The following is a 24,382-nucleotide window of genomic DNA, read 5'->3' as shown; positions in this document are numbered from 1 at the left end:
CTTCTTGAGATTTTTTTCTCTTGTGGGAAGCATACTAGTATCTATAGATGAGATTCACAGAATCCGAGCTCAGTTTAGGTGAATTTGCGCATCAACCACAGTTTAATCAAACAAATCTTATCTCTAAAACGCTGCACACTCACTGCATTTTTTTTTTTTTTTTTCGGTAATGAGGGGAAGAACGTGGCAAAGGCGTAGGCAAAGCAAGTATAAATCTCGTTTACTCAGCCAAGACTTCAGAACAAGCTGCTGGCTGACAATTGAAAAATCACTTCAAGAGCTTCCAGAGATTGAAAGCCAAACAAGCTTGTATCATGAAGATGAGGACGCTTCTGCTGGTGTTGGCTGCAGTGCTGCTGGTCAGTCTAGCGGCTGCCAATCCTGCTCCCCAGAGGCTCAACGAAAACCTGAAGAGTATCATTGATCTGGCTGAAAAATTAAATAAAACGTTCAATCTGGTAAGAGCTCAACAATTAATTGCTGCATTACCTTATTGAAATATTTGACGTGATAATAAAAGCTGACTGAATTGATTCATTATCTAATTTTTTCACTTGTGTCACAGGCATTTTTTGTGGAGGATGTGGGGGAACTGGTCCAAGGTGCAAACCAATGTGAGGTGAGGAGAATGTTTTGTCTTTGAAGCCTCAATGCTTGTGGTTTACCTAGTGCGATATTCAAATTGCATGAGATGCAATTTTTTGATACAGGTGAAATGTGTCACAAATTATGATTTAATTATAAATGATGCACTGTGTTTTTAGAGAGTCACCATTTTAGGATTGAAGAGTGAAAGATAAATGCAAAAGCTACCAATTCCCACTAAAATTGGGACTAATACTGCAATCACAATATCTGTCAAAATAACGTTAATATGATTTTTTAGTTTGTTTGTTTTTTCTGACAAGCCAGCCCTAGTGCTGACATTTGGCTAATGTACTGATGTTGTAGTTGGACTGTAAGAATAGCAGTTTATTGGCTCAAGTTTGTGTTGGTCTTGTATCTGTTTTTGTACCAAACACAGTAACTGAAGAAGACAAATTGCCAGGAAAATGGTTTGTTTTCAAAGGCTAATATGTTGTTGCTTATGTCCCTTACAGGATAAGTTCTTCTGCAAAGTGCACGATATCCTGCATAAACACGAACACTTTGCCAAGGGAAAGGAAGGGAAGGAAGAGAATGAACTTGTGAGGAACTTGGCAGCATTCATCAGAGGCAAAAATGTGAGTCTTCCCTCTGACATGAAGTCAAATCTGCATTAGGATGGTTTAGAATACCACACACATATTGTACATTAATAAGGGAGTATGCTGAACCAACATGATTTCTTGTTTTTCAGGCAAACTGCACAGAGTTGCTAATGGCAGTGACACCTGCAGCCGACACCAAACCGATTACCAATCTTGTAGGACACCTCACCAGATGCATCCGCAACAGGAACCTCTCGGGCAACCGCTGAACTCCTCCCAGATCTGCGACCCAGCTGTCAGTGGATCACTTGAGTCCTTGAAAGTTTTTTGTTGTGTTTTTTTCTAAAAGAATTACATTTTCAAAGATGTCGTTATTGACAAATGAAAAATGATTGGAGAATCTAGATTGTATTTTATGTAAGTATGTTGTTTAACAGGTAAAATAAGTTTGTTTCTTTGTTATTGTTTTTTTTTTATTTAGGAGAGATTAGAAAGATTGATTTGTATTGAGTTATGTTCAAACAAATTATTATCTGCAGCCCCTCAGCACAACGCACAGCCTGCTTAGTTCAATACTACAAACAGTACATCAATGTAATAAATGTTATTTTAACAGGTATTTACTTTTACCTGCCTGGTTATCTGGCAGTCACTGTTGCAACTTGATACATGGTTTGTGCTCAGGTCTGGGCTCAAACAACTAGACAGTGTTGTAACCCAGATCTGAGCACTGTCAAATACACCTTCATATTTATTTTCCATTGTATTTAACATAAGTTAATAATTTAAGGCTGTTTTATATATTATAAAGACATATTTATTGCAATCCTGTCCTACAGCATTGAAGTATGTGTTTACAGAAAAATAAATCTCATTATCCATGAGGACAGCGTGTGTGGAAATGTTTTGTGCTGTACTGTATGGCATGTTAATCAGAATTTACAGAAATACACTCTCTATAACGTTTATTTGTATCTATTGTGTTACTTTTTGACTCATTCAGTGTTTCAGTGTACTTGCTTGGCTTTGACCTCTTGCAATCTAAGTAAATAAGTTGGGCAATAGTTGTAAGCTATAGTGCCAAATTCATTTTAATTTTTGGTGTGTGCTGAGAATTGACCAATGTTTTATTTTCTTCAATTTTTATATTTCTATTATCTGTACCGCGATCTCATTGTGTGCTCAGTGGCATTAAAGTATTGTTGGTACTCTCAAATGTAACTAGATTGATTTCAGTATGGGAACCAAGCTGTGCAAGCTTAGAATTTCATCATGCCAAATTTTAAGAATACGAAAAACAGGCCAAGTCCCTTTTCAGATTAAAATAGGTGAATATACTTTATTGATCCCATGAGCGAAATTATGTTACAGCAGCATTATCAACTCAAGAATTAGAAAATAAAAGATTTGACTAACATTATAGAAAAGAATATATAAGAATTTGTTGTATCACACAAAATATTTTGTTTATGTGTAACTTGTTTGCAGAGCAACTGACTTATAGATATCTACTTGTACTACTTGCCTTGGATGTCAACACAAAATTATTTGTTTACAGCACAAAAATTTGGACTTGAATCGTGTTTCAACACTAATCCAAATGGCTTGAACCCCGCAGACTCATGGTCAGTCCCACATCTCGTAAACCTGAAAACCATGTTTAAAATCTTCTAAGATCTTTAAAATGCCACGTGGCGATAATACCCTCGTCCTGCTCAGTAGTCTCCTGGATCCACACGCTTTACATATATTATCATTTGTATCAGATATTCTGTCTATGTTAAAAGGTTTTTTCTCAATATGGCAAGTTTTTCCTCACTCGAATGGAGGGTCTCCTAGCTTGCATGACGCCCTGGGCGCACCTCACCTTCAGCTGCCCCCCCCCCCCACCACCACAAAATAACTTTTTATTAAACTAATATTCACAATATTATTATGACGGAAATGTGCTTTATTTGGAAGCAGTTCGTGATGTGATTGACTTTAGCCTACTGATTGCATTAGTTGTGCACTATTAGATGAATCTAATATGACTGTGTACTAATTTCTCATTTGGGTTTGCACTAACTGGGCAATTTTCATACTCATATTTATTATTTATTAATAACAATACACTGCCCACACTCTATAATTACACTGTTTATATTTGTACATATTATGTATATACGATTCTATTTCTTACTTTTTTACTACATTGTTTATTTTTTACCATTATTATTGTTATATTGAACTGTCCTTTGACTGCTGTGACGCACAAATTTCCCTATTTGCGGCACTAATAAAGGGATTCTGATTCTGATTCTGAATCCCCTGCTTCACCGCTCCCCCGCACCAGTAGGGAGAGCTGAGGTCCAAAGGTGAACCTATTGATAACTGATTTGATCTTTTCATTGTAAAACCTTCGTCGCTACAACAATAAATGACTTTATTGACAAATTTCATGTTGCTTTTCCCTAGAGACTTGGATTATAACGCTGTATCTTAAAAATTATCCAATTGTGGTTGTTCATTAGAAGAGTAGTCCAAGGTTTTTTTTAATGACAAATATAGCACTAATCTATTTGTAACAGTTCTTCCTTGAGGTTTAATACCCTTTGAAATTATATTAAATGATGTAAGTAAGATGCAGGAGGTCAGATGAATTGATGGATTATTCTGCCTCTGTCGTTTATGCTGACTTTCTAAGTCGTCTCTATACATTCAGCCATATATGGGCCTCTGGATAGTTCTGTTGGTTATACTGCCGTCACTCTTCTGCTTTAAAACCACAGTAAAAGTTTCTCTGCAGAAGGCTAGATAAGACAAAATGCTTCTTAGTATTCAGGAAAGGAGTCCCCCGTCAGCTCCACTTAAACAATTTTTATCAGTGTATGTATTTGTTGCGTAGCAATACAACACGGATAAGAATTGTTGTCGCTGTCATTGTAACGCAGAATCTACAGTACAACACAATACATGTTTAACTAACATAGAACTTAATATTAGTTCTACATTATATAAATAATCTGACATGAAGGCACTTGAAGGCAATTGGGTACACTCAAAGCACAGAAAGTGGGAGGGAATGGGTTAATCCAGCTATTAGTGGTCTAAGAGGAAGTCTTTGTTCTCCTCTACAGAATGATGTTGAGATAAAACATCTGAATGCTCTCGCTCCATTGCAGTTTTCTTACTTTGAGTGAATATAGATCACATTTATAATCCATATGTGGAAGTGTGCCTTTTTTGTTATTCTCATAACTACAAATTATAACTGTAGTTGTGCTTTTAAACATGAACTTGTCAGCTGTAAATATAAGAACCTTGCTTAAATTCCATGTCGTGCAAATAGGTCATAAAGTGACACTAGGTAAAAGTAACTAGTAAAGACTACAATCGTCAGCATATAATGATATTTTAGTTTCTCCTACAATTCTTACTCCTTTTTTATTACCTGCCAGATTTTATTTTAAGAGCTGTGGGGTATCTGAAAAGCTATCTTTTGTGTCTATATATAATATTTATCAATTATTATTTTTTGGAGTTAAGCTGTCTCTCTGTATATCAGGTCCAGTGGCGGTTTCTCATATGGGCAATACAGGCAGCCACCCAGGGTAGCATTTGTGGAGGGGTAGCATGAGCACCCGCAAAAAAGCAGACAGTTGCCCACAGTAACCGGCTCTGTAGCAGCCACTTCTGGGCTTATCTCATCTCAGCGGATCAACCCCGGTGCCGACCCGTATCAGCTGCCTTAAATTTTGTATTGCTCATTTACATGTCGAGTCAATATGTCATGTTGCTGTTTGCCCTCTGTTTTGTAAAGCTGCGTCTGCTGCTGAGAAAGTCTCACATGCAGAGGTTGTGTAAGAAGGGGAAGGGGGGGGGGGGGGGCAGATAGGTTCAGCTCTGGACCTCAGCTCTCCCTACTGGTGCGAGGGAGCGGTGAAACAGGGGGTTCAGAATCAGAATTAGTCTTTATTAGTCTCATAAACGAAGAGATGTGTGCATCACAGCAGCCAAAGCACAGTTCAATATAACAATAAACAATAATAATAGTAAAAAAATCCCCCAGTGCGTCATGCAAGCTAGAACCGCCACTGATCAGGTCCTTTGTTTTATGCTCTGCTGTGACAGTTGATGAGAAATTACTCGCGAAACAACCAGGCTATAATTTCTGACGTTCTCTGGTGACTTTCAGTAAGTGATTGCTTATTGATATAGCAGTTTAACTGTACTGAGTTCAGAGAAATGTGTGAATTTGCTCATCAACCACACAAATATCAGTCACATCTGATCTTGCGCTGCAGACTGATGGCTTGGCCTTTGTGATGAGTGGAACATCACAGCAAAGGCGTGGGCCAAGCAAGTATAAATCTTGTGCTCTCAGTCGAGACTTCAGAACAGGCTGAGTTCAGGGGCTTCTTGAAATATCTCCATCTTGAGGTCAACAACCAACAAGCTTGTGTCATGAAGATGATGATGCTTCTTCTGATATCTGCCGTGGCTCTGCTGGTCAGTCCAGCTGTTGTCAGTCCTCGTAACATTAAGGAGCCTGAAGTAAATCGGCAAAAGCTAAGAGCGATATACGAGCAGGCTGAGAAATGCAGGAAATCTCTCACTGAGGTAAGAACCCCTCTGATTAATACAACTGTTCTTCCACTTATTAACATCCTACTGTACCTGAAGTCCATATCAAACTCATTTTTCTAATATGTGCTGTAGGATATCTTTGTGGAGAAGACTCAAGACGAGGACCCATGTGGGGTGAGTGTTTTTGAAACATTAGTTTTAGTAAGAGCTCTGAGTATTTTTCAGAAACAAATAACAGTACACTAATAATTGTTCTTGTATTTATGTAGCTTTTTGCCAAAGAGCAGTGAAAATTTCAGATATTTATATAAATAATTCCCAGAAATATTACAGTCAGTGTCCTGTGTGTGTTTGTGTTAATCTATACATTTATTTTCTGATGGGCAAATAAGCACCAAACACAGTAACTGGAGGGTAAAAACATAATAAGATCTGTTTCAAAGCAGCCAACAGAAGCTACAGAGTTTGTGTTTGCCTGGCTGGTTTATTTGATGTATTTTTGTGTTGGTTTAGAAGTTAATATAAGATTTTAAATCCTTTTGGTTGATTCCATTACATGGTCGTAACAATAACGTGTGCTCCCCTAAACACAGTTGTGCATATTAAAAAGTTTTTCCAAACTTTGTCTGGGAAAGTTATAAGAAAATAGAGCAAAATTCTAAGAATAATATAAACTCATCTTTTCTTTGAGGATTTTAGCAGCATGTGTTTTTGCTGTTGAGCCTTTTGGTTTGCTTATACATTTTTGTCTATGTCCCATACAGGATAAGTTCTTCTGCAAAGTGCAAAAGATCCTGCTTAATAAGCATGAAGACTTCTGTAATAGCATGGACAAGATGGTGCTTGTGAGAACCCTGCAGGCGTTTAACATTGGCAGAAACGTAAGAGTCGGTTTCTTCTGACAAATGTGCCAGAAATCTTTCTTTAAACTGGCGAAAAACAAATGAAACGTGAACATAGAGTGACAGTGGAGGAGCATTTACACAGGTCTGACATGGTTTTTTTTTTGTCTTTCAGTGTGAAAACACACGACAGGGGGTGACAACAAGTGTGGAGGTTCCAGTATCCAAACTTTTGGGACATGTCAAGCACTGTGTCCAGCACAGAAACTTCCACGGGACATATAAGAAGTAGCAGCCCCTGAATTACATGGAAATCCACCAAGAATATGTTTTTTTCATTTTAATATGGAATACATTGTGGTCTGAGCCAAATGCAACCAAATACAGGCTAAGAGGTTAGAGTTAGCTTGTTTATTTATTTGTTGTCCTGTATTTAATATAATTTATTGAGCTATTATGTTAAACATATTTGAGTAGCATATTTATTGTAATGGTATCATACAGCATTGAAATACAAAAATAAATAAAACTTGTCATGAATGGAAATGCTCTGCGTTATGTGTCGTTTTAATTGAATTTCATGGAAAAGCGCCTCAATAAACATATTTAGGCATGTCATCTCACAGTATGAATACTGGTGTCATTAAGCTGCTGGCTGACTTTTGAAAGTGTGCTCTTTCACATGTGAAGATATTAAATGTATGTATTGCTGCCGTGCCAGATAAAGATTCAGATCAGTGTCATGTTTAGACTTAAAAAGTTTATCGTTAAAAACAGTTTTTTTTCACTCACAACAAGATATTGTCACATTATTACATCATACAAATTCAGCGCAAAACAATAGAACAAATATATTATTTATCTTGTCATGATGTTAAACGTTTCAAGCTACAACATATCACGTCATAACATGATAACAATATATAACGATGACCGTGATATTAAAAAATGAAACATTGATATTGTGTTAATTACACACATATGATGATATTGTGTGAATAATCCAGCAAAGATGTTCGGCCTTGTGCATCATCTTTTGTTTATGAGTTCATCTGGCTGCTTTTGCATTAGTAACTGATTAGTTTGATAGTAATTGTCCTTTTTATGGGTTACAGACTCTCTTCACCTCCCTGCACTCAGATTTTGGGGGTAATTTATATGCTAAAAACAGAGACAAAACACATAGTAAACAAAACTTTAAGAGACTGTGATAATATCACTATCGTAAATTCGTTTGGCCATGACAATCTGCAGTGAAAATCTGATATAGTGGCAGCCCAAAACGCGATAAGCTTGTATTTCACAGTATTGTGAAAATACCTTGATAAAGCATGAAAACATCTTGTAACAATAACATTTTTCTGGTTGTGACATGATATTGTTCCGTTTGTCTGGCAATGAGCTTCCGTACTATTCAACTAATAGTCGTCATGCAGCTATTGAAAAAGGAAGTTTCAAATTTCAATGAATTCAAAATGTATTATACAAAGATGATTTTAAGTAGTCCAGAATACAAATTTAAAAAAAACAAAAAAAAAAAACAGGAAATCTTTGGACAACCTTCATGACCGCTCATTGATCATTTACTTTTCAACAGGACCGGAGGGAACCACCACATGATGACAGTATTTTGTTATTTATGTGTGTGCAGAAATAGCGATGCATAAACGTTTAGAAGTTCAAATGATCGCTCAAATATTGATGATTCTGTAAATCATTCAGCCCCCAAAGAACTTCTGAAGAACCCTGCGTTCATGGAGTGCACTCAACCAATCGGCGCACCCCAGAAATACATTTGTGTTGCTGCTCTCCGCCTGGCTGTGGTGAGCTGCTTCGCCGACTGACTGAGGAGCTCTCTGAGAGAAACATTTTTCACCACTCTTTTCCCCCTTGCCTTGGACAATGTACCCGTCACTCAGTGACTTGATGCAATGTGAGAGCTATGGGGAGGCTTGCTCTTGGTGGTGGTTGGGTCTCTGTGTGGCGTTCAGCTGTGTGTATGTGCGCTACTGAACCGTGGCTCCCTCATTACTAAATAAAGAGAATCACTCTCCTTTTCAACAGCGCTTTTTATAGAACTGTTGGAATATTCCCAATACTTTGTTGAACCTTCCTTCTCATGCTTCTGTTGAAGGACGTCAAAGGACAAATAAATTCATAGATCAGTTTTTGTAATTGAAGACGAACCTCTGCTCGTTCAGTGGGTCACTACATTACATGAAGATGACAGACTGGTAAACAGAGATAAAAAAACTTGTAACATTTCTGCATTAAAATGTCTAAAAACAAGAAAGAAATCCATAATTTCACTCAAGTTAACGGTGTGTTTCATTCGGTCGTCTGTCTCTATGACATCAGGGAGAGAGTCAGAGTGAGGAGCGTGCAGTAACGTAGCGTGGATAAAACTTTAAAGCATGACCTCGTCTGAGATAGAGGTAGATAGACTGTGGTTGTTTAACAATAAAGACAGCAACTCCCATGATCCCACGTTACTGACGTCTTTTGTTTTGCTTTAATTGAGAAACCCCGAGTGGCAGAAATGACATACTGTGCATTTAAGTAAAAGGTCACTGTGCAATTATATAAAAATACACAATAAAAAGAAAATAATAATAGCATTGTTTATCCTGTTTTTTTTTTTTTTGTGAGGTAGAATGCTTTATTATCTGAGCACGTTGGGGACGGTGGGGCGCAGAAAGTTAGAGATCCTAGCACCATTTTGCATTTTTAAGAATACAGGAGGTGATTGTGTTCCACCACTCACTTTCAGTTTAACATTAGATTATGTGGCAAATACAACCTACTTTGATAGTGTAGGAGCTACAATTAAGTGTATAGTTAATTTATTTTTCATCTAAAATGTGTAAAATGTGTGCACCCTCCTAGTGAGGGGAGCCAATCTATAAATTGGTGCTGGGGACAAGGCGGGTTACAGTAGACACCGTCATTTACTTCATTATTGACCTACATTTTTGGGAAAACACATTTGGACCTGTTTTTAAGCCAGTAAGACAATCGCATATATGAAATTCTTTATTTGGCATCCTAACAGCCCAGATTTTGAGCTGCTGACAGTGTTTAAGACATTTAAAATGTATTAAATCACTCAGCAAACTAGATTTTGGACGTGCTGAGATTTGCATCCACCTGTTTTTCAGCCAATCAAATATATAAAATTCTGAATGTTGAGTCCTAACAGCCCAGGGTATGAGCTGCTAGGCTGCTAACAGTGTTCATCAGGACCAGCTCCAACCTCAAAAGTTTGACAGTTATGTTTTCTAATGAAGCAGTTTAATTTCAAAGAATCAGTGTTACCAGTAGTATCATGTGGCCTCTTTAAAGGATATAACAAGATTTGTGTTAGATCTGTTTTCATGGCTACCAGTTCAAACCCCATGTGGGAATGTTTGCAAGTATGCAGATGAGTCTGAATCTCCCTGAGGCGATATAACCTGACCTGTTATTGAACTCTATCACACCGGCTTTGCTCTTCCGATAGGATCCAGCAGGTATCACGCTGATGACACTTACTGCATCTCACAACAAGAGTTCAGATCTTCGCTTCTCACCAGCATGCTATAAAAAAAATCCCTGTGTAAAAGCGGATCAGGATCTTCAGAGCGACTTGATAAATATAATTTTGTGACGCTCTTGATCCGTACACACGCAGACATACGCACTCAGCTGCCTCTGCTGCGTTTTTATTGTGTTCTTGGTCGATTAGCCTCGGGGCTGTCTTCAGGGCCTGGAGCCAGTGGGAGCAGGGGAGGGGAGGAGCGGGTGGCTGCATCTGCCAGGGGACCTCCTTCAGGGGCCCCACTGTGGCCTGGCTCGGTTTTCATGTCTGTCTTCAAAAGCACAGCCCCGTGGAGGGAGAGAGAGAGAGACAGAGGGGAAGACGTAGCGCTGCCATTGTTATTTTCCCAGTGTGCCCTCAGTCTGTATGTGGGTCTGCAGTGGCGCTGCGTGTCAGCACTGAGCTGCTTTGCACGTCCCTGTTTACATGTTTTTCACCCTCAAGGCGATCAGAAATGCAGAACATACACAGTACTGTCAACAAACATGTTCCCATCCAGTGTTTTTGACTTTGTAAGCACTCCTTTCTTCCATTATTTTACTATGAACTATGATATATATGCTTCTTTAGCAGAATAATTGTTGTTGTAATAACATTGCTCGGTGTATGGAAGATGATTAGAGCCAAAGTTCTGACTTTAATGTCAGAATATGATTATATCATTGTTTACACTACCTTTTATAGTATTTATTTTGTATATTAGGTTACTTATTTCCCTAAATGTATCTTTTTTTATTGTATTGTTATTCTTTTAGGTACTGGTGTCAGCATTTACTCTACTAGTACACTACTAGTCTACTGCAGTGGTGGACTCAGGATGTGTGAGGGGCAGGGGCAAAATAAAAGGGGGGAACCAGCTGTATGTGGTGGTGTACCAGCACACAGAAACTCACAAGATACATTTACAGTGAACTGTAGGGGGACTCTAGAAGGCACTTCATCATGTTTTATCTACCATAGGGCATCCAAGACGGCACTCACGCAATGTTTTAGGTTTTTTTTTTTACGTCCATGGCGCTAATCCTCTTCTGTATTTACAAAAAACACAAGGTGCTCTATTTTTCCACAGCATGTACTGCACTTTTAATATTCAAAAAAGGGCTATTGTATAGGTTCCTCCCACATTATATTATAATATAATTTGTTTCCTCTGCCCTCTGCTGTTGTTCTCACCTGTCTTCAAAATTATTAAATATATATTTTCTAATATATTTTCTAGGATTTGTGGAGGAGCAGAGACACTTAACAGTTGGTGGCAGCGTCACACCAAGGCTGCATCTGTATTTTTGAAAATGAAATAGAAGAAAAGAAGCAGCTCTCATCCTTCAGTCTTTTGCCAGGATTTAAAGACCATACTGCGATACCTGTTATTCAAAGCAGGCGGAGTGAAGAGCTAATTAACAGTGTGTAAGTGGACATGGCTTTGATTGGACGATGTCCCCCTCCTGTGTAGGAGGGCGTAGCCTCCTCGTACCACCCCTCCTCTCATGGCCGTGGGTCCTCTGGGTGCTCCTGCTGTCACAGGAGTTTAGTTTCAGGCTGTCCGGGCCGGCAGGGACGCACTCACCTTGACATGATCAAGTTGGAAATGAAAAGAGCTAAATCCAGACAGTCAGGATGACAGCCATGTGGACCGTCAGGGATTTAGTCAGTTTCTTTCCGTGATTCTCTCTTTTCTTTTTTATTTTCTTCCCATTCACGTCATTTCTCTCCCGCTTCCTCCTTCCTTTCCTTCCTTCCATCTATCCTTACTTTCCTCCTACCATCTCATTTCATCCCTGCGTTTTATCCCTTCCTCTACTTCCTATTTTACTTCCTTCATCCCTTCCTTGATAGTTTTCTCTATCCCTTCTTTTCCTGACCTTTTTTCTTTCATCTTCTCTCTCTGACTCTCTCTTCCCTTTCCTCCTTCCTCCTCTAACACTTCTTTCCTCTCCTCTTTCCTTCTTCCTCATTTCCCCCATCTCACTACACCACAGCCACATTTTCTTAGAGAGGATTGTTATGTTCAGCAGACTGTACGGTGATTATACGTTCATATACTCTAATCTGAGTTTGTGTGCAGACCTGCACCCGACCAGCTAAGTGCTTTGTAGAAAAAAAAATCACGCCACAGTGAGTTATTTCTGGCTGGGTTAATCTTATTTCTCTGGGCACTTTGATAATGGAGAGGACTTGAATAATGAATGGGGTGTATAATACTGTTCTTCAGGCCCGCTGAATGAATTAAACAAGTGCCTATAAGTGAGTTTCTGTGAGTGTCTCTAATACAGCGTCCCTCCTTTGTCCTTTCCAATTCCATGCTTTTATTTTGTATTTTTGGGATTAAAAAAAATTACAGACTTCTGCAGGAAGAAAAAAAACTGAATGATCAAATATCATTAATTTATGCTAAAACAACACAATTGATCACAGCTGCAGAGGAAGGATCTCTCTGCCTGTGCTCATGTCCCGTCATGTGTGTGTGTGTGTGTGTGTGTGTGTGTGTGTGTGTGTGTGTGTGTGTGTGTGTGCACATCTCAATAGCCTCTGCATAATGCATGGTGTGTTCGGTCGTCAGACAGCTTGACCTCACACACAGACTATGAGACTCTAAATGTTTCTCCGTCACAGAAGTTCACTGATCTCTCTGCAGAGCTGACGCTTAGTGAAATAATAACAGATTAATGATGTTGCGTGAGGAGGAGGGTGTTGATATTTCAGAACAAAGAAGTGGTTTTTTTTGTTTTTTTTTTCACTCATTAATAATCAATTGGGTTTATTTGATAATATTAGTAAGTAAAAGTGACATGAGCCAAGATTTCTCTTCAGTCACAAACTTATGAATACTGAAAGTACTGGAACACTGTCTTCATTATTTCATTTTCATTCCATTATATATTATTTTTATTCATAATTAATTTAGAAAATAGTGAAAAATGTTAATCGCAGGCCCATCCAGACCAAAACATCCAAATATTATTTTATAATGATGAGAATAACAGAAAACCCTCTGATTTGAGATGCTGGAACTGAGAAATGACTCAGAATTGTTTTTGTTTTCTGTGAAGGGATTCATCAGTTCATTGACTAATTATCTCACCACTATGTGACACTATTGTGCCAATCTGTCCTGGTTGCCTATTGCACCATCAGAAGCAGAAGAAGTATTCAGATCTTTGACTTTAGTTAAACATCTCTGTAAAAATGCTCCAAGTGCTGCATTCAAAACTGTTCTTTAAGTTTGAAAAAAAAGTATTATCAGCAAAATTTACAGTAAGTATTAAAGTAAAAGTAAAGTCTAATGTTGAGGCCGGCCGAGGCGGAGCTGGGCAGTTTTATTTTTTGGAGTTAATTAATGTGATGTTTGGCAGTTTACTTATTGTGTAGTATTACAGGTCTTTATATCTTAATCTGCAAAGTACAGTATGAAGTAAATTTAGCAGTTTTCACTCTAAATTTAGTAAAAAAAAAAAAAAAAAGAAAAAAAAAGAGAGAAATATTAAAGAAAGTTTGCAAAAAAAGTTTTTTCAAGCATCTACACAACCACCGTTGATGTCACTATTAGAACTTTACAATTAAAGTTAATTTACGGGTATTTACCTAATATATGAAAAAATGGATTTCCAACAGTAGATTTAATGAGGAAGATGAAGAATCAGACTTTTATCTATGTTGGTATTGTGAGGAAGAAGTATTATTCAGGGTTGAAGTTGAAAAGTGAAGCTCTGTGAATAATATTTCCAGCTTTCCTCTCATCCTAGTGTTTGGTGTATTTAGGGGACGATGCAGGAGGGAAATACTTGAACAGCATCATCTTTCTGATGGGAGCGCTTCTATATCTAAAGCTACGAAGAGAAAACAAATGATTTGAAGCATCGTTTCCTCTCGAATGATGTTATTAAGGAGCAGAATTTAATTTTTGAACTTGGGTGGGACAGTTCGAGTCACGGAGACAGCTGGAGAATTGATACTACCAAGTCGATAAGGTCAATTAAAGGGATATATACATTTTATTTATTTATTTATTTTACTTTTATCTGCATAAACCAGCAAATAATTATGTATGGCAGTGTTTATATATCTATATGTACAAGGTTTATATAGCTGCATAAAGATTTGTGTCTGTATTTACAGTGTGAATACATGAATTATGTGTACACATATGGATGTGTGTTATTGGATATTAGTAGTACTCTAACTTATGCCTTGTAATGCACTACTTGATGCCACAAGTAAATTTCTTTCTTTCTTTCTTTCTTTCTTTCTTTCTTTTCTAGTGGGATGTAAACCCTTTGACCTTATTAAAAGAGTAGGAAAACATTTAGATACATCAGAATTGTGCGATACAGTCGACCCAATAACCAGAATGAATACTAGCCAAGTACGTTTCTGAAAAACACCAGATACGTTAAAACTGAACGTTTCTTTATGTTGCAATTTTTCGTTTATTTGGGTTGAATTTTCTATTTTTCTCACATCACAATTAATTATAGTGGGACAAACAGCTGTTCGTCTTAATAGAAACTCACACATGATGTGGATTCACACACCAACGTGTAGAGAAAGGAGAGAGGAACAGCATCTCCTCCTATACCTTTAAAGGACATCCATCACCCTGTCCTCGAGTTTCCAGTGAGAGTAACACAATCTCCCTGTGGTGTGTGAGTGTGTGTGTGTGTGTGTGTGCGTGTGTGTGTGTGCTGCACACAGGTATGTGTATAGACTCGAGCAGTAGGTTTTGGCTTCTGATGATAATAGAAGGTGACTAATAGAGAGCGCAGAGGTAGCTGTCTCCCATCGCTCTGGTCACATTTGTTGCTGCTGGCATCAGATGAATTATTGAGTTGGCGGTGTTTGGGGCTCCCACCCCTCCGCTCACATTCCCGCACTCTGCTCCCAAAGATGACAGCCACCCTGTGTATGTGTACGTGTGAGGGACTACATGCATATGTACGTGCGTGCGTACTTCGGCAATTAGACGGAGCCTCATTCTGTCAAAAATGGTCATCCCTGCTTGAAAACAGCTCAAGCAAACACAGACATCTCTGTTTCTTTCCCTCCTCTTTTTATCTCTCCTTCTTCTCCTTTTTTATTTTGGTTTTCTATATTTGTCATCTTTTTAAAGGGGCACTATGTAGAAATTCAAAGTCAGAATTGTATTATTTACAATATTAATAATAACTCTTTTTCCATTACTGAATAAATAAGCAGTTCTCAGAGGAAAATAAGGTCCCCAGAACACTGTTTGGAGCTAGAATGGTGGCAGGGTCCGCCACATATAAACAAAGTAAAACAGTATGAAATTGTGTTGTTCTTTAAGGTCAGTTTGTTTATTCAGTCAATGAAGATCTTTCTCTTCTGATTGAAATGTCTTCCCCAAAACTACATAGTGCACCTTTAATGTTCCCCCTCTCTCCAAAACACAATCTTTAGCTCCTAAATTCTTGTCATTTAAAAAAAAATGCATTCGCTTCGCTTCAGAAGGAGTTTTCATATTAAACATAATGCACAAATTGGCCCGACGCACCTCCATTATTGCATGAGAAAACGCAATATACCTTTCAGCTGCTGCTGAATAATTGAAGTGCCCTCAGTCGCCACATGCCGCTAACGCTCACAAGCCTTCAGCTCAACTTACCACACAGCGACTACGTTATGATATCAATATGGGGTATTACAAAGATCAATTATTCACACGGTCCACGCTCCTTTTCTTTTTCGTTACCTCACATTTACGTCAGAAACACCTCATTCGCAGCAGCCACGTGGTGCGTTTGAGGCCCTCGTCCTCATCAGACGCTTTGACAACACTTCTTGATGACGAAACTTCTTCTTCTACGTCACAAATAAATGTGACACCACAATTCACATTTTTATCTCGCCTTCCTCCCCCCTCTTACAAAAAAATGTAAAAAAAAAAAAAAAAAATAGTAAGGCTTTAAATTATTATTAATCACTGCTCGGCATCAAAGAGAATATTAATAAGAGCCACAAACGCTTCCGTGTATCGATCAACAACCCCGCCGACAGTCTCGGTGGGAAATTCAACACACCCGCGGGTCATGTTGGCAGTGAGAGGAAGCTTTTTATTTTATTTATTCAAATTTTTATTTATGTCTTTAAAAAAGAAATGTTTGTTATTATTAGGAGAAGAATGTGACGCGGACAATATTTAGGAATTGCGAGTAAAATTTAATTTTAGCAAACTGGGCCTCCAGTGGATTTACGAAGATGCACGGAAGAATTAAAATGCGACACATACCCTCTCTCCGCTGAAATAAAAAATAGAAACGACATGAAAAACAGGCCCGTATTTACACATTTAATACATGATATTGTAAAATAATAAAAGGAGGAAATACTCACTTATTCAACCAAAAAAAATACAAAATAAAAAACTTAAATTTCCTTTTTCCCCCCCTCGGTGAACCTGCTGTGTCCGGTCTCTCCCCAGAGTCAGACTTCTGCTCCCAACTCCTCCGCATTACCTCGTTTTATACCAATATATAATTAATATTGCATCGTCATTACTTAATAATTTCAAACCCCATGCTTGCACACGACATAACCCGGTGACACGAAGGCATCCATAATTAAAAACTGCGCTAATTACAGGCAGAGGGGTAAAAAAGGGGAGGGGGGGTCATTAGGCAGCGTGTGGGGACGCACGTCCTCCTGCGCTCCGCCGTGTGAAAACTACTGTGAAAGTGGAGGCCCTTTCATTTTCTGTGGTGCTCATATCATGTACGACAATACATATTTAATCCCAGCAGAGCTTTGGGGAGTCATAAATAAAACAACCGGGTGAGTTGACATAAAACAAACAGAGATATATATTTATATGTGCTGTTATCGACCACTGGATAGGTAGAAAATCAAGTTTTTTAAAAAGAAGACAACCCCTCGTGATGAGTCTGATATATTCTGCACTTGATTAAAACACAGCACGAAAAAATAAAGTCGCTGCTTCAGAGAAATCTTTAGAAAATAACCAATAATTTATTAAGTTTAAACTTCACACATTTATTTTTTCCAAGTGAACTCAAGAGTGAGGAAATAATAAATACTTAAATTAGGTGACGTAGCTCTAAATATACTGTATGTATATATTTATATATATATATCTGGGCTATATAATAAATATATAGCTCACCTGTAATGCTCCGAAAAAAACAAAACATGTTCACATCAAAATACTAAAATATAGCAGCAGCCAAAGCCACACGGATGTGCCTCATACATGACGGTGTCGTTTTCCATTTTTTCTAAATAATTCAAGATCAACAGACTCAAGTGTGTCATGCCTCGTGAAAGCATTACGGTAATTATTCATATTTGTGCGTAAATGACCATCACACAGTTCATGGAGAGGGCAGATTCGTTTGCAAGAAAATAAATGAATAAATAAATAAATAAAAGGTGGTTTGAACCTCTCGCATGAACTCACATTCGTAGATGGAATAAAATAATAAAGAAGTGGAAACACAGTTAAAGGTGTGATGGTGAACTTCTGCACATGTGAGCCAGTGATGTGAAGGACATAAACTCTGATCTCGACCAACGTTACAGAATAAAAAGAAAAAAAAATAGTTATCTTTCCATAAAATCATCATTTCTTTCACCTCCAAACTCTTTTTTTGTTTTTTTGTTTTTTTAAAAGGTGAGCTAACATCCCTGAATGTGACAAACTGTCAGGGTTTGGAAAGTTCGTATTTAGTGTGCAAGATACATGATCGACAACATCAACACAATCATTTAGAAGTCCACATATTCATGACAAAAACTTGGGAGAGGGAGAGAGAAAAAAAAAAAGTGCGACAACGAAGAGTGAGTGACACCAAATGGAAAGGGGAGGGAAAAAAAGTCTTTTTGGAGATAATCCAAGACGAGACGTGAGGAGCTGCTGATAAATCCCTGTTAGTTAGGCTACTGAGGCTATTATTAATCACTCGATCAAAAATGTAGTAGGCTATTTTATTCATGATGTGTGAAAGTCAGTGCACCGCAGAGTATTTCATTCGTTTCTGTTTTTGCCGCTGGTTGCAAAACCACACTCGAACCACATTCTTTTTCAGGTCCAGTTTCTCGGCGATGGCCGCGATTTTTTCCGAGGAGGGCCGAGGCTGGATGGCAAAGTACGCCTCCAAAGAGCGCTTCTCCGGCGCGGCGATGGACGTGCGCTTTCTTTTCCTCTCGTTCCCATTGAAAAGGTCCGGCTTGCTGCTTTTCTCCCGGTACGCAGCCTCCGCCTCCTCCAGCCAGGCCTGGAGGACCGGCTTCAGCGCGATCATGTTGTTGTGGGACAAGGTGAGGGACTCGAACCTGCAGATGGTGCTCTGGCTCAAAGACCCCACTCCTGGGATCTTGAGGTTGGCCAGCGCCGACCCGACGTCCGCCTGGGTCACCCCGAGTTTGATCCTCCTCTGCTTGAAGCGCTCGGCGAACGCTTCCAGCTCCCTCGGATCCGACTCCACGTCGTTGACGCACGCCATGCCGCCGTGCACCGACAGAGAGTGAGGGTGCGCCATGGTGGCCATCGCCTGGTGCAGCTGCCCCATGGTCTGCAGGTGGTGGTGAGGGTGCTGGTGGTGGTGCGCCGCCGTGGTCATCCCGGGAGGCTCCGGAGCGCCCATCCCGGTCACGGCCAGGCTGGTGGAGAGGTGGTCCAGGAGGTCCCCGGCCTCCAGAGTCTGTCCGAGGTGGTGGTGGTGATGGTGGGAGGCGATGGTGGAGGGGATGTGGGAGATGGGCACGGTGGTGGAGGAAGAGGAGGAGGCTGAGGTGCAGGGGACACTGCTCATGGTATGGTAAGTCACGTCTGGTTTGAACGGGTGACTCTTGCCGTGAGAGACAATGCTGTCAGCAGCCGCCAGAGCCTCTGCCCGTGCCAGCAGGCTCTCATCAAAGCCTCCGAATATATTGCCCTGCAGCTGCAAGCAAGAGTGCGCATACTGGAGTCAGTGGGGAATTCTGTCAGGCAGCTCTCAGGATCTAAAAAACATTTTCCAAAGGCAAGCAGCGCCGAGGAGAGGAGAGAACCCTCCTCAAAGCGCAAGTCATAAAAATTAATATGAAAGCAAGAGCATTGCTTGAATAGACATGTGGATGAGAGAGGAGGGGTGAGGAGGGGGGGCTGGAGAGGGGGGGGGACACAGACAGACCAGAGAGAGAGGGAGGGAGAGAGAGGGAGAGATAGCGGATAGAGAACAAAGTCCTGTCAAATCAACTTTACAGACATTTCCAGTGTGATATTCTTCCCCTCCTCTCACCCCCCGACCTGAACGTACCTGCGGGGCGGGCAGACAGACTCTGCGCATGCCCTCCGAGCCTGAGTGCAGGCCGGGATACTTGGGCTCGTGCAGAGCCGGGTGCATGGAGAAATGCTGCTTGCCGTTCATGGTCATCATCCTCCTCCCTGCACGCAGCTCGCAAGCAGTGTGGCCCCTGACATGAACGCCGGGGAGCGGACAGCTACACAGCTCCTCTGCTCTCCCTCACCAGACTGAGCAGCTCACACCGGCAGCGCCTCCCGGCGTCCCCCTTCTTCCTCCCCTCCTCCTCCTCCTCCTCCTCCTCTTTCAGCCTCCCTCCTCCTCCCCTCCCACCTGCTCCTCTGCTCAACTTACAGGTTGCAAATGGAGTCCTCAGTGCGCAGGCGTCGAACAAACGCGACCAGAATCACTCTAATATTATATTAAAACGTTGTTCATTGATGACTGGTGAAGTTTAACAATGAGTTAAAATCGTTTTTATGACGTAAACCTCTTTTATACAACTTTTTTTTGTTAATTCCAGGAAATAAACGGGGCCCGAGTTGGAGGATTACGCACATCTCGTCTTGTTCAGCATGTGTTCAATATGTCAACAATGCTCCACTAGCTGAAACACTTTGTGGGGCCGATTATATTCGCACATGTAGATTTTAAAACAGCGTTAAAACCTGAGCGCCACCCGCTTGTTTCAGCACCACGGACAGCGCAGCGCCGCCCGGCTCCACAGATGGACGCACAGATGGAAACAGCAGTTCTGGTTCTCGGCCCACATGCTTTGACGAGTATCTCAGGCCTACAGGTTGCTGACCAGCTGACCCGAGGTCCTCGTCCTTCCTCTCCGCCCATGTGAAAGCTCAGTCCTCCATACAAGGCTTCTCATGTGGCCGCCCGGTTTAAGCTCACGGAGCCGGGGGTTGGACGGGCCCGAAAGAGGAGCCAGGCGGCCAGAGGCGCACCGATGACACAGCGGGTCCATCCGATCCTGTCGGCCGCCTCTCTGGTTCCCCAGACTCTGAATAATTTAGCAGCACGGTGGCAGGCATCCATTACCACGTTGGCATGTTCTTATTCATTACACAGATTAAAACAGCCGAGGCCTCTTTTTTTTCTCACCACGCAAAACCTGTTGCAGGCCATGGAGAGATAAGTTTAAGAGCTGCATGCAGACTGGAGAGGGATCTGTGCGTCTGGTATTGATATTGCCGAACATGATGAAGATGCACTGTAAAGAAATAATAACTTTATTGGTTTTTCTCCCATTTATTTTACAGATTTTCCCATTTTTTTTAAATTCACAAACTGTTCACCAAATTACAAAAAAGACCTTGATTTTACACGTCTAATGTAAAATAACAAAATAATAACAAGAAATAACAAAACAATTCTACAGATTTTCCCTGTATTTTTCAAACACACAAATATCAATACAATTACAGATATAGCCTGTGAATTGACATGTTGAATGTAAAACCACATGAAAAAACTGTAACTTTGAATAACCAATTTTTTTTTTACGGAAAATGAATTTCTTTCCGTCATATTAATACTTCCGCAAAGTTTTTTAATTGAAAAATGTTGAATCCAAGGTTAATAATTACCTATATAAAATAAAACTTATTTATTAACTTAGATAAAGTTAGTGACGATCAACTCTTAAAGACGTATTGATTCTGTAGTCTGGTGTGGTGTAGTTGCATAGATATGTTTGTTAACTGACAGATATCTTCTGTACTTGTGGAGGTTTTAACAACATAAACGTTGAATAAATGTGTGTTTATCAACTTCTTAGCCGTTTATTCACAAACTAGTCAGAAGCTTTACTGTGACGACACTTGACTGTGGAGTGTAGGACAAGCTGAGAGTCAAGGATGGCTCACATTTCCCATCATGCATCGTGTTGAGCAGATTCTAAGTTTGCTGTTTTATGTTCTTAAACATTAATGTTAGCGTTTGTTAGTGACAGTTTGTTCCAAAATTTGTAATGTGTTTGTAATGTGTTTGTTCAGAACGTCCAGGCTTGTATTGGTATTTATAATAATTTGATTGTTTTTATACGCGTAATCATCCCTAATTAAACATTAAAAGGCCAAAAAAATAAAAAGGATCTCATGCAATATTAAAGCTAAAAGCTGTCTTTTATCAACTTTTTTTAAAGTGTACATTTAGTTTTTTTGTTTTGTTTTTTTGCTTTTTCTTAAAGTTTGATTGATACCTTTTAATCACAGATTAAATCTGTTGAATTACTGGACCAATATATGAGGAATGTATTAAAACACAAACATATATCACTCATAAACCCTGCTGCCCTGTGGCAAAAGATACAGAAGTATCCGCTGCCGTACCACCAGACTGCAGAGCAGCTTCTTTCTTCACGCAGTGAGACTCCTGAACTCATCCTCAACACTCCACTATAAAAAATATTTTTCCTTGTTTATCATAAGGGGACTAAAACTCACAATCCTATATTGTAAAACGACAAATGAGCCTTGAACCTCCCAGAAAAGGCCACATGTGAGAAGCTGTGTGTTTTAATCCCGCTGGATTTATGAGATGTTGGTCTGAATAAACCCTGAAGTCCCTTTTCTCAGCCTTTGTCCTACAGCTGGGGCCATTCATAATTCAGCACTCGTATGTTCACAACTCTGTCACCTCTGCGCTCGTCATATTCTGAAGATTGCTTCTGACCTGTTTTATGGAGAGTGTTGTCGTATTTGTGGCTAAATGTGACGGCGGCTCTTCTGTTCTCACCTCCCCTCCATCTGGCCTGCATACACGCCACCAGGATGACCTGAGTGCTGTGCCCGCATTCACTCCTCCACCCACTGAGGGGTCATTTCTATAAAGAAACATCCGCTTCTTTAATAATCATAGACTTATTGTTATGATTTTTTTGGTCAAATTTTATGAATAATCCTATTATCAAAAATTAATGGCAGACTTTGGCTTCCATAGAGCCCACTTCCCCCAGTACTTGTTCCCTCACCTCGCAGTCACAAGGCCGCCACGGGACCTGCCGGGAGCGGTGCGCCCGCCCGGGCCCCCAGTTTGAAATCCCTTCCCCCGGGGAGAGCCGAGAGTCCCTGCATTAAACTAAACAGACTCTGAGTGTTTTTTTCACTTGACTTCCTAAAGTAAGAAACGCTCATGCATTATTCAGTGATATTTTAATATGTCGTAGTCGCTGGGTGCTGTAATTAAACTGAGCGTCAGAGGTCTCTTCCTGTGATGTTTTGGGATTTGTTTGGGGGCATGGGTGTCAATGCGAGTGTCTGTGTGTATAATGATGGTTTTATTTGCCTTCATAGAACAGACACAATGGAAGGTATTGGATTATTTTGATCCTATTGGCTTATATTTGTCCCTAAAACCTACACAGAAGTAGTAAGAATAACATAATAGTAGTAGTTACGTTGATTGGTTGAGGTTCATTTCATTATTACATTGCCATGTTTCTGATTGGCTCAAATCACCAAAACATGTGAATGTAACACTGTTCAGCTCATCATAAACTGCCATTCTACATCAGTGCACAACTACTAACAGTGTTGGTTGTCTGTGAAGCAATAATGCACTTCAGTGTGTCCTATTGTACGAAAATAATGAAGTGGGACAACTCAATTGCCAGAAAAAAACACACACACTTACATGTTAAACTTAATGGTGCAACTTTATGTCTCTTTAGGCCCAATTTTAAATTGTATCCTACGCTGTTTTTATGATCTTGTTAGGTTTAGGCATAGAAACCCTTTTCTTAGGATTAGGAAAACATCATGTTTAGGCTTAATATATCTGTTTTAGTCACCACAAACACAGCTGGAGATGTCCCGAGCTTGTTTTTCCTGCCACAAACACAGCTTTAGAGTTCTCAACTTCCCGTGAAAAATTTAATTTTTTTTGTTGCTGCAAACAGACTGGAAACTGTCCCCTTAAAAATATCCTGTGATGTGACGCTTACAAATGTTGAAACGCAGCCTCGCCTGTTACTCCACTACTACCTAAAGATAAGAAAGTCAGGTCATAAACCATGTAATGCAAACATGTTATGATAAATTTTGTAGATATGTCAATATATTACGTAGCCTATGATACATGTGAACCTACAGGTTTTGCAGCAATGATAACTACCAGAGTATTATCCTGGTGGCGTAGGTGATTAAGTGCTGTGTTTTTAATTCATGTAAGCAAACTGATAAACAGGCTGACTGTAGCTCAGGAGATAGAGCGGGTTGTCCAGCAATCAGAAGGTCACTGGTTCAAATCCCAGAGTCCCCGGGTTGCATGCCAAAGCATCCTTGAGCCGAGATACTGAACCCCAAATTGTTCCTGATGAACAGGTCAGCACCAGTGGTGACTTATAGTAAAGAGGTGCAATGTGGGGACTCAAAAAAACATGAAGAGGTCCATGAGGGTACCCTATTGAAATTCGGCCAATTTTAGATATGTCATTTGTGCCGTTCAAGGATGGGAACTAAAGAATACGTAAGTAACTGAGAGGAGCAGTCTTCTTTACAGCCATCTGGCTATAATTGAATTGCAATTTAAATGCAATATTGTACTAGAATCAATGAAAATAAGAATAAAAGTGGCATTAAGTTATGCTGATGTGTTAAATCAGATAGATCTTCTGTTTAAGTTTACTTTGAGCCTCTTTTCCATTCTACGTCAACTGAGGGGTCAGTCAGCCAGACACAAACACACAACATTCAAACAGTTAAAGAAAAAAGCTCACCCAAAAATGAAAAATCAATCATTATGTACTCACCCCAATGCCGATGAAAAATCAGGGAAAGTCTTGTGGTCCACGAAACAGTTCTGGAGCTGATGGGGACTTATTTTTAAACTTTAAAAAGGGCTCCATACAGCTTGTCCGGTGTGATACAAGTCTCCGGAAGCCCAGATATCTCAAAAAAGTATTAGAAAAGATGTTATTCTCACACTCTTAAAGGCTAA

The 24,382-nt window shown here is 39.8% G+C and overlaps 2 protein-coding genes across 2 annotated transcripts; one reads left to right on the top strand and one right to left on the bottom strand.

The window, feature by feature from the left end:
* The first annotated feature begins 89 nt into the window (after window positions 1–89).
* Window positions 90–2,333, top strand: LOC311269702 (uncharacterized protein). The gene is made up of 4 exons (XM_084374044.1): window positions 90–458; window positions 566–619; window positions 1,101–1,223; window positions 1,340–2,333. Exons 1-4 carry the CDS (start codon window positions 315–317, stop codon window positions 1,457–1,459), a joined length of 441 nt encoding a protein of 146 aa, XP_084230170.1. The 5' UTR covers window positions 90–314; the 3' UTR covers window positions 1,460–2,333.
* Window positions 2,334–18,154: 15,821 nt separating this feature from the next.
* On the bottom strand, window positions 18,155–19,567 carry pou4f3 (POU class 4 homeobox 3; the record flags this gene model as incomplete). Its single annotated transcript, XM_084374172.1, has 2 exons — window positions 18,155–19,090; window positions 19,448–19,567. The coding sequence occupies 2 exons, from the start codon at window positions 19,565–19,567 to the stop codon at window positions 18,155–18,157; spliced, it is 1,056 nt and encodes a 351-aa protein (XP_084230298.1).
* Window positions 19,568–24,382: the final 4,815 nt, after the last annotated feature.

This window comes from Pagrus pagrus, assembly GCF_965226575.1.
Source record: "Pagrus pagrus genome assembly, chromosome: 14".
Classification (NCBI taxonomy): domain Eukaryota; kingdom Metazoa; phylum Chordata; class Actinopteri; order Spariformes; family Sparidae; genus Pagrus; species Pagrus pagrus.
This window is presented reverse-complemented; position numbering and strand designations above follow the sequence as displayed.